The sequence below is a fragment of the Dermacentor andersoni genome, chromosome 2, assembly GCF_023375885.2.
Source record: "Dermacentor andersoni chromosome 2, qqDerAnde1_hic_scaffold, whole genome shotgun sequence".
NCBI classification, from domain to species: Eukaryota; Metazoa; Arthropoda; class Arachnida; order Ixodida; family Ixodidae; genus Dermacentor; species Dermacentor andersoni.
This window is the reverse complement of record NC_092815.1, coordinates 7,090,347-7,105,633: the sequence shown is the minus strand read 5'-3', so window position 1 is coordinate 7,105,633 and position 15,287 is coordinate 7,090,347. Positions and strand designations below refer to the sequence as shown.

Below are 15,287 nucleotides of genomic sequence, written 5' to 3'. Positions count from 1 at the left end.
CGCTGGAGATAGCTAGCGACGTCAACATTCTCTTCGTCAGTTACGTGCGGCAGCATGGCGTCAAGCGTCGTCGTCGGGTTCCTGCCGTAGACCAGCTTGAACGGCGTGATCTGTGTTGTTTCTTGCACCGCCGTGTTGTACGCAAAGGTTACGTACGGCAGGACCACGTCCCACGTCTTGTGTTCAACGTCGACGTACATTGCTAGCATGTCGGCGAGGGTCTTGTTCAGGCGCTCCGTGAGACCATTCGTCTGCGGATGGTAGGCAGTTGTCCTCCTGTGGCTTGTCTGGCTGTACTGCAGAATGGCTTGGGTGAGCTCTGCTGTAAAAGCCGTTCCTCTGTCGGTGATGAGGACTTCTGGGGCACCATGTCGCAGCAGGATATTTTCGACGAAAAATTTCGCCACTTCGGCTGCGCTGCCTTTTGGTAGAGCTTTAGTTTCAGCAAAGCGGGTGAGATAGTCCGTCGCCACGACGATCCACTTATTCCCGGATGTTGACATCGGAAACGGCCCCAACAAATCCATCCCAATCTGCTGGAATGGTAGGCGAGGAGGTTCGATCGGCTGTAGTAATCCTGCTGGCCTTGTTGGTGGTGTCTTGCGTCGTTGACAGTCTCGGCATGTCTTGACGTAACGGGCGACGTCGGCGGTCAGACGCGGCCAGTAATACCTTTCCTGTATTCTTGACAGCGTCCAGGAGAATCCGAGGTGCCCAGCGGTTGGATCGTCGTGTAGGGCGTGCAGTATCTCTGGACGCAGCGCTGACGGTACAACAAGAAGGTAGCTGGAGCGGACTGGTGAGAAGTTCTTCTTCACGAGTAGGTTGTCTTGAAGCGTGAACGAAGATAATCCACGCTTAAACGCCCTAGGGACAACGTCGGTGTGCCCTTCCAAATACTCGACTAGGGCTTTTAGCTCCGGGTCCCCTCGTTGTTGTTCGGTGAAGTCTTCCGCGCTTATTATGCCAAGGAAGGCGTCGTCATCCTCGTCATCTTGCGGCGGTGGGTCAATGGGGGCGCGTGATAGGCAATCGGCATCTGAGTGTTTTCTTCCGGACTTGTATGTTACAATGATGTCGTATTCTTGTAGTCTGAGGCTCCACCGCGCCAGCCGTCCTGAAGGGTCCTTTAAGTTAGCTAGCCAACACAACGCGTGATGGTCGCTGACCACTTTGAATGGCCTGCCATAGAGGTAAGGGCGAAATTTTGCTGTAGCCCAAACGATGGCGAGGCATTCCTTTTCGGTTGTAGAATAATTGCCTTCCGCTTTTGACAACGACCGGCTAGCGTAAGCTATCACGTGTTCATGTCCATCTTTTCTCTGGACTAGGACGGCACCGAGGCTTAGGCTACTGGCGTCAGTGTGTATTTCGGTATCAGCGTGCTCATCGAAGTGCGCAAGTACGGGCGGCGACTGCATGCGTCGTTTGAGTTCTTGAAATGCGTCGGCCTGCGGCGTTTCCCACTTGAACTCGACGTCACATTTAGTTAGCTTTGTCAGCGGCTCAGCGATGCGTGAAAAGTCCTTGACAAAGCGCCTATAGTAGGCACACATGCCAAGGAATCTGTGCACTGCCTTCTTGTCGGTTGGCTGCGGGAACTTTGTGATGGCAGCTGTCTTCTGTGGGTCGGGGCGTACTCCTGATTTGCTGATCACGTGGCCTAGGAACAAAAGCTCATCGTAAGCGAAACGGCACTTTTCCGGCTTCAGAGTGAGCCCTGATGACTTGATGGCTTCTAACACTGTCGCAAGCCGCCTAAGGTGATCGTCGAAATTTCCGGCGAAGACAACGACGTCATCCAGGTAAACAAGGCACGTCTGCCACTTCAGTCCGGCTAACACCGTGTCCATGACGCGCTGAAACGTTGCAGGCGCCGAGCACAGTCCGAATGGCATGACCTTGAACTCGTAGAGGCCGTCTGGCGTGACGAAGGCAGTCTTTTCGCGATCTCTCTCGTCGACTTCTATTTGCCAGTAGCCAGACTTGAGGTCCATCGACGAGAAGTATTTAGCGTTGCAGAGCCGATCCAATGCGTCGTCTATCCGTGGGAGGGGGTATACGTCCTTCTTCGTGATCTTGTTCAGTCGATGATAATCGACGCAGAAACGAAGGGTTCCATCCTTTTTCTTCACTAAGACAACAGGAGACGCCCACGGACTTTTCGACGGCTGGATGATGTCTTTGCGCAGCATTTCGTCGACTTGTTGTCTTATAGCTTCGCCTACTCGCTTCGAAACTCGGTAAGGGCTCTGGCGGAGTGGTCAAGCGCACCCTTCGGTTATTATGCGATGCTTTGCGACTGGTGTTTGTGAAATCCTCGATGACTTCTAAAAGCAGTCTTTGTATCATCGAAGCAGACTTCTGAGCTGTTGCTGCTTAATGATGGGGAGACTTGAATTTATGTCGAAGTCTGATTCGGGGGCAATGCTCATCTGGGTAGATGCGGCTGAATCCGAGAGGACAAAGGCATTGCTGGTTTCCACAATTTCCTCGATGTATGCGATTGTCGTGCCCTTGTTGATGTGCTTGAACTCTTGGCTGAAGTTGGTTAGCATAACTTCCACTTGCCCTCCGTGGAGTCGAGCGATCCCTCTTGCGACGCAAATTTCACGGTCGAGCAGTAGATGTTGGTCGCCCTCGATGACGCCTTCTACGTCAGCGGGATGCTCACTTGATCTTCGAGCACACTCAAGGCGTGGTGACTACGAGGGCTCTCCGGCGGCATTGCTTCATCTTCCGACAGCGTTATTGACTTCGACTTCAGGTCGATGATTGCGCCGTGTTGGTCCAGGAAGTCCATACCGAGAATGACGTCTCGTGAACACTGTTGGAGGATAACGAAGGTGGCAGAATAAGTCCGGTCATGAATGGTTATTCTTGCCGTGCAGATTCCAGTCGGCGTGATGAGGTGTCCTCCAGCGGTCCGAATTTGAGGGCCTTCCCATGCGGTCTTAACTTTCTTCAACTGGGCGGCGATGTGTCCACTCATTACGGAGTAATCAGCCCCTGTGTCCACTAAGGCAGTAACTGTGTGGTCGTCCAGAAGCACCTCGAGGTCGGTGGTTCTTTCTCTGGCGTTGCAGTTAGGTCTTGGCGTCGGATCACGGCTGCGTCGCGTTGACCTGTGGCTGGTATGTGACGTCGTCAGGTCGTCTTTCGTCGTAGCATTCTTTCTTTCCAGACTTCGTCGGGACGGCGGCGTGTCGTTATGTTGTCGAGGTAGTTTCTTCGGCGTCTTCGTCGGCGGCGGAGGGTCTTTGTCAGTTCGACGGACAGCAACCGCACCTCCATCGGTTGCTGCTTTTAGTTTTCCAAATATGGGCTCGCTGACCGGCCCCGGGCTGGGCCAGTGAATGGTCGGCGCTGCGGCGACAAGTAGCGGCCTGGTGATGGCGAACGCGACGATCGTCGAGAGCTCCACTGAGTAGCCGCGAGGTAGTCAGCGATATCGCGAGGGCGTTCACCTTGCTGCGGGCGCGGAGCGTTGACGGCGAAACCTCGCAGTCCCATCTCCCGGTATGGACATCGTCGGTAGACGTGACCCGCTTCTCCGCAGTGGTAGCACAGCGGGCGGTGGTCAGGAGCGCGCCATACGTCTGTCTTCCTCGGGTAGCTGCGCTGGGCGACGGGTGGGCGTGCTGGCGGCGGGGGTGGTCGACAAAATTGCGGCGTTACAGGGCCCTGTCGCGGTCGCGGAGGAGGACCTTGACGGCGTGCGACGGCGGCGTAGGTCATCGCTTCTGGCTGGAGTTGCTGTAATTGAGGTTGCACCTTCGAAACCCCAAGCAGCCGCTGAACCTCATCTTTGACGATGTCAGTGATCAAGGCCACTTGAGGCTGCGACGACGGGAAGATCTTCTGGAGCTCCTCTCATACGACTGCCCTGATAGCCTCGCGCAGGTCGTCAGAGGCCAGCGATTGAACGTTGGCATAGCTTGTAGAGTTGGTGCGGCGGTCGAATTGCCGGTTTCGCATCTCGAGTGTCTTCTCGATGCTAGTGGCCTTGCGAAGAAACTCGTCGACGGTCTTCAGTGGGCTTCGTACCATACTGGCGAAAAGTTCCTCCTTTACACCACGCATCAGTAGCCGGACTTTCTTTTCCTCGGACATTTCCGGGTCGGCGTGGCAGAATAGGCGGCTCATTTCTTCCGTAAAGATGGCAACGTTCTCGTTTGGTAGCTGCACTCTGGCGTCCAGCATAGCTTCAGCCCTTTCCTTGCGCACGACGCTTGTAAAGGTGCGCAGGAAGCCGCTACGGAACAGATCCCACGTTGTCAAGGTCGATTCCCTGTTCTCAAACCAAGTTCTGGCGGCGTCTTCTAAGGCGAAGTAGACATGCCGCAGCTTGTCGTCGGAGTCCCAGTTGTTGAACGTCGCGATGTGTTCGTAGGTCTCCAGCCATGATTCCGGGTCTTCAGTCGCTTCTCCATGGAAGGTTGGTGGGTCCCGAGGTTGTTGTAGGATAACGGGGGACGCTGGGGCAGCCATTGGGGTTGTTTTGACCACGATCTTCTTTGTCGACTCAGGTAGAAGTCCGTGCTCTGGGGGCAGTCCTTGAAGTCTGCGACTAGCACGCTGGTCTTGGGCGATGTTGGTTTTGTCCTCGGGCTTCGGGCTTGGATCGCGGCTTTGCGGGGGCGTTCGGTACATGAACGCACTAGCACCTCCACCAGATGTCACGTGGTGCTGACGTTAAGAACACAGTGGCAATACTGTGAAAGGCAAAACTAGATTTTATTAGGCGAACCTGTGCCCACAAAACAGGCTACACTTATAGCACAACAAAAGCGGCGAACACAGTCGGCGATCGTCGAAAATCTGATCAGCGGGTCAGGCGCGTCCGCTTTTATAGTGCAGTCGTCGAATGTTCCAGACTAATCGTTCGGACCCGCGTGCCTTCCACAAAGTTCTACACCATTCGTGTCACGCGATCAAATCAGATAACACAAGGTTCGGCGACAACAGACAGCCGAGTAGAAGCATCGATAACTTTCCAGAAACTTCGGACACATGCAGGCGCGTCCGTCGCTGTGCGATTACAGTTAAGCGGCGAAACGTGGTCGCCTGATAAAGATAAGTACACGTGTCAATATTTGTCTATTGAAGCAACAGATCAAACTAATAACTGCTGTTGCCTTGAATAATTCTCAAAGTGACGTGCCACTATCAGCGATATCACAGCCCTGCCATGCATGTAAGTGTACTAGTGCGATACGCGTCAACTATCCGGCTGGAAGTGCGGAGCCCGCAAGGAGAAGGGCAAACGGCGTTTAGTTCAAAATTTAAGCTCTTTCCGTGACGCGCAGAGATTAATACTTAGCAGACACGATCGTCAGTGCACAGTGCATGCACTGCGCTTGTCAGCTCAAAATAATCAGACCTGGTGAGGGTCCACCACACTCATACACAATCTGATAAATGGCAAAATTATATGAGTAGCTTTTCATTAATTTTCATATTAGATATACAAAAAAGAGGAAAAATCAAGTCGCCAAAATTTCATTTGCATTAAGCTGAGAAATCCTCCTAGAGCAAGATGCTGAGAGGAAATTTAAAAACTTACTCGCTTGCCACAGGAACCACCTCGGCACCAGCTTGAGCCATCTCTGCATTTTAAATGAGATCCACATCATGCTCTCACATGACACACCCAACCAGCTCAAAAGGACTGCACTGTACAGTATGTATTCAACGCATTGAAGGTTAAAGAGACCCTGAAACACTTCTCTAAGTAATCATAGAATGACAGCACTACTAAATTACATCACCTTGCAAATCTCCTGCTGCAAACCTTTTTTAATATTCTCAAGCACAAGCGAAGTTCAAAATAATTACTAGACTGATGAATAGCTTTCTTTCTACTTTCATTTCCACCGGTGCACTGGAAGCCACACAGGAGAGACAGCAAGGGGGCGCAAAGGAGCAATGTCCTGCTGGCTCAGCCCAAAGGTTGAACGGCGGTGAGACGGCTTGTGGCGGCACCCCGTGGAGGCCGCTGCATCTACACTACTATATGCTTTCCATCTCAGTGGCCTCTCGCAGCAGACGCAGCAACTGTCCTGTGTAGACCAGCAATACAAAAATGAAATGGTTTTCCCTTCTTTTTGAGATTGCAGACATATATATTTCTCATTTATTTAACTCAAACAAGCAATAATTGTATAATTGATAATGTTCTTGCGATCACGAAATCAGCCAATAGCTGTTGTGGGCTCCGCCGCTAGCGATGCTGCTGCATGAAAACATTGCGAAGGAGAGGGCAAGAAATCTTTCACTGCTTTTGACACGAGTTTGTAAAATCCCTGCAGCATGCAGTGCAATGATATTTGGCTCACATATTCACAGGAGCCTCATTAACAGATCGGTAATGTTTTCTTGCTATGTCCAAAAAGTGTTCCACCGCCCCTTTAGTTCTGACAATTTCTTCAGCAGAACGGGCTGTTTTAACATTTCTCTACACTTTTTGCCGAGCATAAGATAGTTCATAAAAACACACAACTAAGCAAAATACACCAGACAGGAAATCAGAACTAGGCAGCCCAGTCTGCTCGTGACATCAATGGTGATGTTAGAGTAGGCATGCAATGAAAGCCGGGGGAACTATAGTCAGTGACAAGTCAAGAATGCAGGAGGAGCTCCTCCCAAAAGACGTGTCCTGTCATTTATCCCTCCACACTTCCCTGACAAGTGCCACCAGCTGGAGGAGCCCTAGCTGTTATGCAACCATGCGCAAACAGGTCCCACTATGGGGCCACACAAACGGGTTGACTACTTCCACACGTCCCTCCTCCTATGTATGTTGCGTGCATGCCAAATGGTACCAGAAAACACTGAATTGACCGACAGTTTGCTTCGCAGACCTATCGCTCACAGGAACAGGGCGATTCATGTGTCTAAGGAAAGCGAAGGAGGGCACATGGGTATAGAGGATAAGAAAAGAGAGGGAAATATAGCCGCAGCATCCTTAACCTGTCATTGAATATGTACTAGCACCCATCTTAAGACAACAGGTTAAACAACAGTAGGTACAACTGCACAACTCTCTTCTGGAAAAAAGTACTGGGGCGCTCTGAACAATGACCTCCGATCGTGTCCCTGCTCTATAAAGGCAATGCTTGAACCTTTACACCAGTAGATAAATTTAACACAATCACTCAAAGAAGTATGGGCGCTGCTGTTTAAAGGGGCCCTGAACCACTTTCATAAAGTCGAGAAATGCATTTAAAGTTAAATTAGACTATTTCAGGAATTCTTTGCCACAAAATGTTTTTCAATGCATTCTGCACAAGCACAAGCAGAGTTATTGGCTATTAAACACAGCATTCATGGTGCTTCCACTCCCTCTTCAATGATTTTTCACTGCAAAGGCTACGGCAGAGTGGGGCATACCCATAACGCACCTCCAACTTAACGTCACCATGGAGTGCAGTTCATATTTGATTTTGGATGTTCACATAGACGGCACTATTTCCAATGTTGTCACCCAAGACGCACCAAATGTGCCATTCGTGGTTGTGATCAGCGAGCCGCAGTGCGGTCAGCCAGTGGACTCGTTGCGGCGCCCTGCAGAGGCCGTGGTATCTATGCTACCTAGCAGACTGCAAGCTACATGCAACTGCAGCACTTGCTTTGTGCACAACAGGGCTAGAGTGCACACTCGTGTTCATATGCTTCCTGTTTGGCTGTGCTACTTGGTGCGGACTGGCTTTGTTGTGCACCAGCTTGACCAACGGATACAGTAAAAGCTCGTTAATTCACAACTCGTTAATTCGAAATTTCGCATCATTCGAAGTAGCCGCCGCGGTCCGTCCAACAATGTATAGAAAGCAATATGTAACACGTCCCACTAATTCACACTGAATTCTGCAATACCACCGATAATTCGAACTCCACGCCATCATGGATGGGGAGAGTACTGGTGCACGGGAGCACGTTGGGAACATTGGCGTCACTGCGCAGCTTTGCTCTTTCCGTCTGCGACCCTTTGTTTAGGCCCGACTGGAGAGAGACGTGTTTGCACCTGGCCAGGCATGGCCAACGCCTCTGGTGCAGGTCGGTTCTCTCCTTCTCTCAAGACCTTCAAGCCAAAAACGCAGATGCCACACAATCATTTTTTTTGTTTGTTAAAACACGTTGATGGACTAGTTGGTTTGAATCCATGATAGAGCGTGTAAGTGTGACTGAACGAGGATGTAGAAAGAAACAGACACCCAGAGACAGTGCTGTCTCTGTGTATCTGTTTTTTTCTACGTCCTTGTTCAGTTGCGCTTACACACTATTATGCTTCTTTTTTTTTTTTCATGTTACATCTTGCAGGCTATGCTCTTCCTCTGTGTTCTGCTGCAAAGTGGCACCAGGTAATGTCTAAAACATGGCGGCCGTGACGTTTATTGGTGTTCGCAGTAATAAAAAGCACAGCCTTTAAGATTCGTGGCTATTGCTCAAGGGAAAGCATCGCTGGGATATGTGTTTGGACGCCACCTATACGTATAGTGGAACTCAGCAGCATGCAGCCAGATCAGCTATGAAAGTACGACGGAGACCAACATCACAGCAGGTTTTGGCGAGTTTCCCGAGTACATTTTAGAACGCCGCTCTTGTTCCTGCGGCGAGCACCAACAGTGCAAAGGCACATGTATAGTCCGACGTTCTCGGCGCCTTGCAGCCAGTCACACTACTCCTAAAGCCTTTGGATACGGAAAATATAGGGACTTTAGCTATGCTGCTTGCGCTGCACCAGCCAAACTGCCGTCCCCTCTATCTCAAGGAAGTGATATAGTACTAAACCTTCTGGAGTGGAGGTGGCTCACCGAAAGTCAAGCCGGTCACCCTCATATTGCTCAGGGCAAAATGGCCGCGCCGCCATGGTTAGTCATTGTAGCACAGCATGGAGTGTGGTGCCACGCTGCTGTTGTAATGGTATTTAATAATTGTTGCATGATTTTAAAGCAAAGCTTTCTTTGCCTCTTCCTTCAACTTCTGCTGCTGCTGCTGCTGCTGCTGCTGTCTGGCATTTGTCGGGGGGGTGGTTCAGAGTGTGCGTAAACATCACAGGAGCGAGTCAAAGAGGAAAGGCGACACGAGAAAGTCATTTGGACCCCACCCCGTCGAATGTGCACAATGCCCTCTGGCGCTCCCTGGGCATCGCCACATTAGCCGCATGACAGCTGTAATTATCAGTGACCCCTCAATTCTTTGCAGAAGCTGCAGCGCTTCCCCTTCCCTCGGGACGTGCGAGTCCAGAGGGAACGTAGATGTAACTGTCGAGAGGAGGAAGGAGAAGAGGTAGTTCACATACAAGAGGGGGAGGTGACGCGAGTTGAGTTTAATGGCACGTAAGCAACTAAGGCTATCATGTGCCAAATACTAGGTATAATTCTTTAAAAGAGTTGGGTCACCTCAGTAAGCCCAGAGGGTCCCAACAAAGTAACTAAAGACCTTCTTCTCAGAGATGAGAAGGTGGATGAGGTGTTCTGTAATATGTAGCAAAGCATACAGTGAGGCTTTATAAAGTTTTCTGAGAACACCTGCTTCGCTTAAAATGATAAAAACACATGACATATCAACAAGCGCATCTTCGCCTAAAATCAAAGCTGAGTGAAAGGAATGTGTTCATTACAAAACGGAGTAAAAAACTTCCTCAGTGCTTGAAGTTTTCTGCATGAATATAAGATGTGGTTTACTGTTAGTCTGTCTCCACGTTTCAAATTGGGGTTTGTCCTGCTTTGTTAAAATAAAGTAGTGTGTGAGGTGTGTGTTGTAGTGAAGTTTGTGCTTTGAGGAACTGTGTTAGAGTTGAAACCTCAGCAGTCATGGAGGCTTTACGGAATCAGGGTGTAGACGAGCCGTATGTAAAAATACTGAAAGATATCTATAGCGGCTCCACAGCCACTGTAGTCCTCCATAAAGAAAGCAACAAAATCCCAATAAAGAAGGGCGTCAGGCAGGGAGATACAATCTCTCCAATGCTATTCACAGCGTATTTATTTACAGGAGGTATTGAGAGACCTGGATTGGGAAGAATTGGGGATAAGAGTTAATGAAGAATACCTTAATAACTTGCGATTCGCTGATGATATTGCCTGGCTTAGTAACTCAGAGGACCAATTGCAATGCATGCTCACTGACCAGGACAGGCAAAGCAGAAGGGTGGGTCTAAAAATTAATCTACATTAAACTAAAGTAATGTTTAGCAGTCTCGGAAGAGAACAGCAGTTTACGATAGGTAGCAAGGCACTGGAAGTGCTAAGGGAATACATCTACTTAGGGCAGGTAGTGACCGCGGATCCGGATCATGAGACTGAAATAATCGGAAGAATAAGAATGGGCTGGGGTGCATTTGGCAGGCATTTTCAGATCATGAACAGCAGGTTTCCATTATCCTTCTAAAGAAAAGTGTATAACAGCTGTGTCTTACCAGTACTCACCTACGGGACAGAAACCTGGAGGCTTACGAAAAGGGTGCTACTTAAGTTGAGGACGACGCAACGAGCTATGGAAAGAAGAATGATAGGTGTAACGTTAAGGGATAAGAAAAGAGCAGATTGGGTGAGGGAACAAACGCGAGTTAATGACATCTTAGTTGAAATCAAGAAAAAGAAATTGGCATGGGCAGGGCATGTAATGAGGAGGGAAGATGACCGATGGTCATTAAGGGTTACGGACTGGATTCCAAGAGAAGGGAAGCATAGCAGGGGGCGGCAGAAACTTAGGTGGGCGGATGAAATTAAGAAGTTTGCAGGGACAACATGGCCACAATTAGCACATGACCGGGGTAGCTGGAGAAGTATGGGAGAGGCCTTTGCCCTGCAGTGGGCGTAGCCAGGCGGATGGTGATGATGATGAGGTGTGTGTGTCCTGTGAAGACGGCATAAAATCACTTCTTTGAAACTTTCCTGGTGTGTGCAAGATTTCCATTCGCCTAGCATGGGCTTTAACAAGTGTAGTTTACTTTTTTATCTTACTGTTCCATGCAGACTGCCATTTTTCCTTTAGTTTATAATGTATTACCTTCATGCAGTCGTTAGGAGGTATATTTATTTTCTTTATATGTTTATGCCGGGCTTGTGCCGCGCATACATCTGCTCCCTCATTGCCACTAATTCCGATGTGGCTCGGAACCGAGCATAATTTACCGTTCTGTCCTTGAATGGTGTTATTTATTAAATTGTGCATGATGCCCCCCAATAATGGTGTGACTGCACTTAGGGAGTCTATGTATATAATACCATTTGCGAGATTATCCTTTACTATTTTCTCTACAGCTATAGAAATGGCGTAACACTTAGCAGTCAAGATGGATGTACACTGCGGAAGTCTTACTGTTTCTTCCCAGTTCCCTTGAACAACTGCACTTCCAACATGGCCAGTCATTTTCAAACCATTAATATAAAAGCCCAAAAAGCTGCTGTATTTTTCCTCTAGTGCAAGGAATTCCTGAATAATGTGTTGTAGTGAAGTTTGTGCTTTGAGGAACTGTTAGAGTGAAATCGCAAGCTATGGGGCGTATGAACCACGGGGTTAGTGGATCATGCCTGTGGCAATGCCAAGTAATGTGTCCACTATGCCCAAGGTTATAACACATCTCTTCAAATCATAGGAGCAGTGGTCTAGTAGTTCGTGGTTTGTTGTTGAATATTATTCTGGAAGGACATTTTGTTACGTGGCTAGCAGATGTGTTTTGGTAGAGATTGTACCTTGACCCTTTCAGTGTCAATGACATAAATATACGGCGCCGCTAACAAGTCCAAAATGGTCGATGCCGTATATTTACGGCACTATCTGTACTTTTAAAAAGCGCGCCAATTTCCTAACTTTTTTTTTCTGTCATGTGCTGCCACAATGTGGGAACACAGGGAATTTTTTTCGCACGCCTCCATCTCTCAGTTTTCGTTGCATGGTTTGTTTCAGAGCTAGTTTGCTCCCACGTGTCTATATACTACCGCTCGGGCATTGGCGCACACATGGGTGGTCGGCAGTTTGGGTTTTGTTCCACGGGTGGTTTTGACTTCTTGCACTTGCAAAACTTGTGGCTATCTCGTCAATAATCACTCAAAGGGCGACCGCTTGTTTCTCACTCGTTTAGTGCTCGCAGGGGTGCGCATAGGAAGAATACTGCCATGCATGAGTTTCCGTTGCTGTTTTTCTTTTGTTCTTTATTTTTTTAGACTTGCGAAAACTAATTGCCTCTGATTGGCGATAAGATGAAGATTAGCGGAAGTTTGTCACACATTTTGCTTTTTTGACGGGCACACAACCGAACAGTTTTCTTGAGTGCGCGCACCTACGCAGTCCGATTACGCTATGGATGTACGTATTAGTGTAAGAGCAGGAACATTTGAGTCTTACAAAATATTCTTGTGTGTGCACTTTCAAAGCCTTGAACTATGTCTATAACAATGCATCAAATTTTTAATTCTTATAAGTTTTTTCCTTTTTTAATGTTGTTATTCATGAATAAACAGTACATATATACCAACACAAAATATTTTTTTCTCACTTTACAGTCACCCTAGAAAAATTACGGCCAATTTTTTTCGAAATAAGTCCCTAGGAAGAATTGGAATTCGGTGGTCGCATATGGCATCCTACCGTGGATACCAAGGTCTGCTAGGTCGTGGAAAATACCAAACCTCCAGGCGGTATCGTAAGCTTTATCGACATTAAAGAAAACTGCTAGACAGTGTTGCTTACGTACAAATGCTTCTTGGACTGTGTTTCCTAGGCGGACAGGATGGTCAGTTGTTGAACACACTTTTTTAAATACACATTGGTGGATGTCAAGGAGTTCACATGATTCAAGAGTGAACAGTGGTTCTGGACACTTTCAAATGATTTTGTGAGACAACTTGCGAGAGCTATGGGCCTATAACTGCCAGGGGTGGTTTGTGGTTTTCCAGGCTACAGCACAATCACAGCTTTTTTCCAAGCCTCCGGTATTTTTCCCAATACCCATATTTTGTTGAAGAATTGCAAAAGTGCATCTACGGCAGCTTCTGAGAGGTAGGCCAGCATTTAATAATGTATTTCATCAGGGCTGGGTGGTCTGTTTACCGGCCGATGGTAGTTTTTGGATTTCCTGAAGTGTAATTAGTGTATTATAAGGCTCGTTTGTACTGCCACTTGCAGGAAGCCTTTGTCTTTAGGCTGTATGCTTACACTTCAGGAACGAGTGTGTGTAACGTGAGGAACTCAAAACATTAGAGAAATGTTCCCGTAGTATGCCTGCCTGCTTGTCTATACTTTTTTGTATGCCAGGAGCTGTTAAAAACAGAACTGAGAAAGGGGAGAAGCTGACATTTAGTTCACGGGCTTGTTCCCTCATTTTTTTTGATGTGATTGAACTGTTGATAGATGATATGTAGTTCTTCCAGGAAGTTTTCTCAGCATCGCTACGAATGCAGTGTGCGTTTGCTTTCGCCTTTTTAAAATTTACAAGATTACCGCGTGTTGGGTATCTGCTGAAAATCCCCCGGGCTTTGTTCTCTTTCTTTTTTGCTTCCCTACATCCTTGCATATACCAGACTTTGTGACTATGTTGAACAACTCCTGAGGGCTGAGGAATAGCTAGCCGTGCAGCAGTAATGATACAGGTTGTGAACAACTTGTTTAGGACGTCGACATTGAGATTACATGAGAAAACTTTAGCCAGGTTGGCCCGTTCTCGAAATAGTGCCCAATTTGCTAAGTGGAGCATCCAACGGCGTGGTTTGCTTGGGATGATTTGTGGTGGGGATCATTTCACAGTTAATTTTTACAGGAAGGTGATCACTTCCGTAGGGGCTGTCAAGAACATCCCATTTAAAGTCGTTAAAAACTGATGGAGAGGTAAAAGATAAATCTAAGCAGCTCAATTTTCCTGAGCTCAGAGAGCTGCTGGTCAAGTGCATCGGCTTTTATACATGAGCCATCAAACGTTCCAGAGCAATCGCTGGTGCCCATGTCTTCCAGAAAGTTCTACACCATTCACGTTCGGTGACAACAGACAGCGGATGGAACTTTCGATAACATTGCAGAAACTTTCGATACATGCAGGCACGTCCCGCGCTGAGCGATAACATTTGTTAGACAGTGAAAAGCGCTCACCCGAAAAAGATAAACAAGTCCACGTGTCAATATGATTCAGTTTAGCTCTAGTTTTTAGGACATAGAAGACTGTGAGCTAGGATCTTTGGTATTTCAGGCAAGGTTAATTGCTCTTGGCATATAAACCTTCGACGGGTGAAGTTCTGTATGCACCAGTTGCCAAGCACAGTCCGTGATTATCTACAAGATCGAGACATTTAAGACAAGAATGCCTTGCTGACATGCAAACTATGCAGCCATAGTCAAGTGTACTGTGCACGACAGAGCGGTAAATACGTAAAAGGCACATTTGGTCGGCACCCCAATGTTTACGTGATAGAACTTTCAGGATGTTAAGCACCTTGTTCGCCTTTTTTTATGTCGTTGAGGTGGGCAATAAAGTTTAATTTACAGTCAAAAATCAGTCCCAGAAACTTATGTTCTGGTTTAAGTGGTAGTGAGCTTTCACTTAAATTCAGAACAGGATCCAAGTACAAGCCGCGCTTCTTCAAAAACGGAACGGTGACGAATTTATTAGTAGAACGAAAACCATTTTGATCTGCCTATTTTGTCAGTTTGTTAACTGGAGCTGCCTTTCACATGTGGTGTACTTGAGGCCTGGCACGCAATTTGAAGGTCGCCAACATACAATGAATGCATGATGGAAGGCGGAATTACTGCGTGTACTGAATTAATTTAAGTGGTGTGCTTAAAATGCAAACCTGTGGCATGCCATTTTCTTGCATGAATACGCGCAAGAGTACGGAGCCCAAACATACCTGAAAACTTCGCTTTGACAGAAAATCTGACAAACAGTTAAACACCCTGCCGTGTATTCCCAGATTTGCCAAGTCTCTCAAAATACCATACCTCCATGTGGTGTCGTAGGCTTTCTCAGGTCAAAAAGTACCGCTAGGCTAGTAAGTTCTCTGCTTCTAGGATGTGTGTTAATCTAATGTTTATTACGCTCTCAAATAATTTTGCCATGCAGCTTGTAAGTGCTATAGGCCTGTAGCTGCTTGGTGACGTTGGCGGTTTTCCAGCTTTTAGAAAGGGAATTATAATAGCTGTCTTCCATTTGGCAGGCATTCTCCCTGTTTCCCAAATCATATTAAAGAATAAAAACAATGCTTCTATGGCGGCCTGGGATAGGTGGGCAAGCACTGCGTAATGGATTCTGTCCGGACCAACCACTGTCTTTTTTCCCGCTGAAAATACTT

General features: G+C 47.7%; 1 protein-coding gene across 5 annotated transcripts in view; it reads right to left on the bottom strand.

Annotated features, from left to right (window-relative positions):
- Window positions 1-15,287, bottom strand: part of Dp (transcription factor Dp) — an 88,380-nt gene that overhangs the window by 22,521 nt on the left and 50,572 nt on the right. For 4 of the 5 annotated variants that reach the window (XM_050190190.3, XM_050190191.3, XM_050190192.3 and 1 more), the window contains exon 6: window positions 5,567-5,609. In XM_050190190.3, coding sequence (XP_050046147.1) covers window positions 5,567-5,609 — 43 coding nt within the window. Of the gene's footprint in view, window positions 1-5,566; window positions 5,610-5,781; window positions 6,063-15,287 lie in introns of those variants that run through there. The other variant, XM_072286341.1, reaches the window with a different exon arrangement.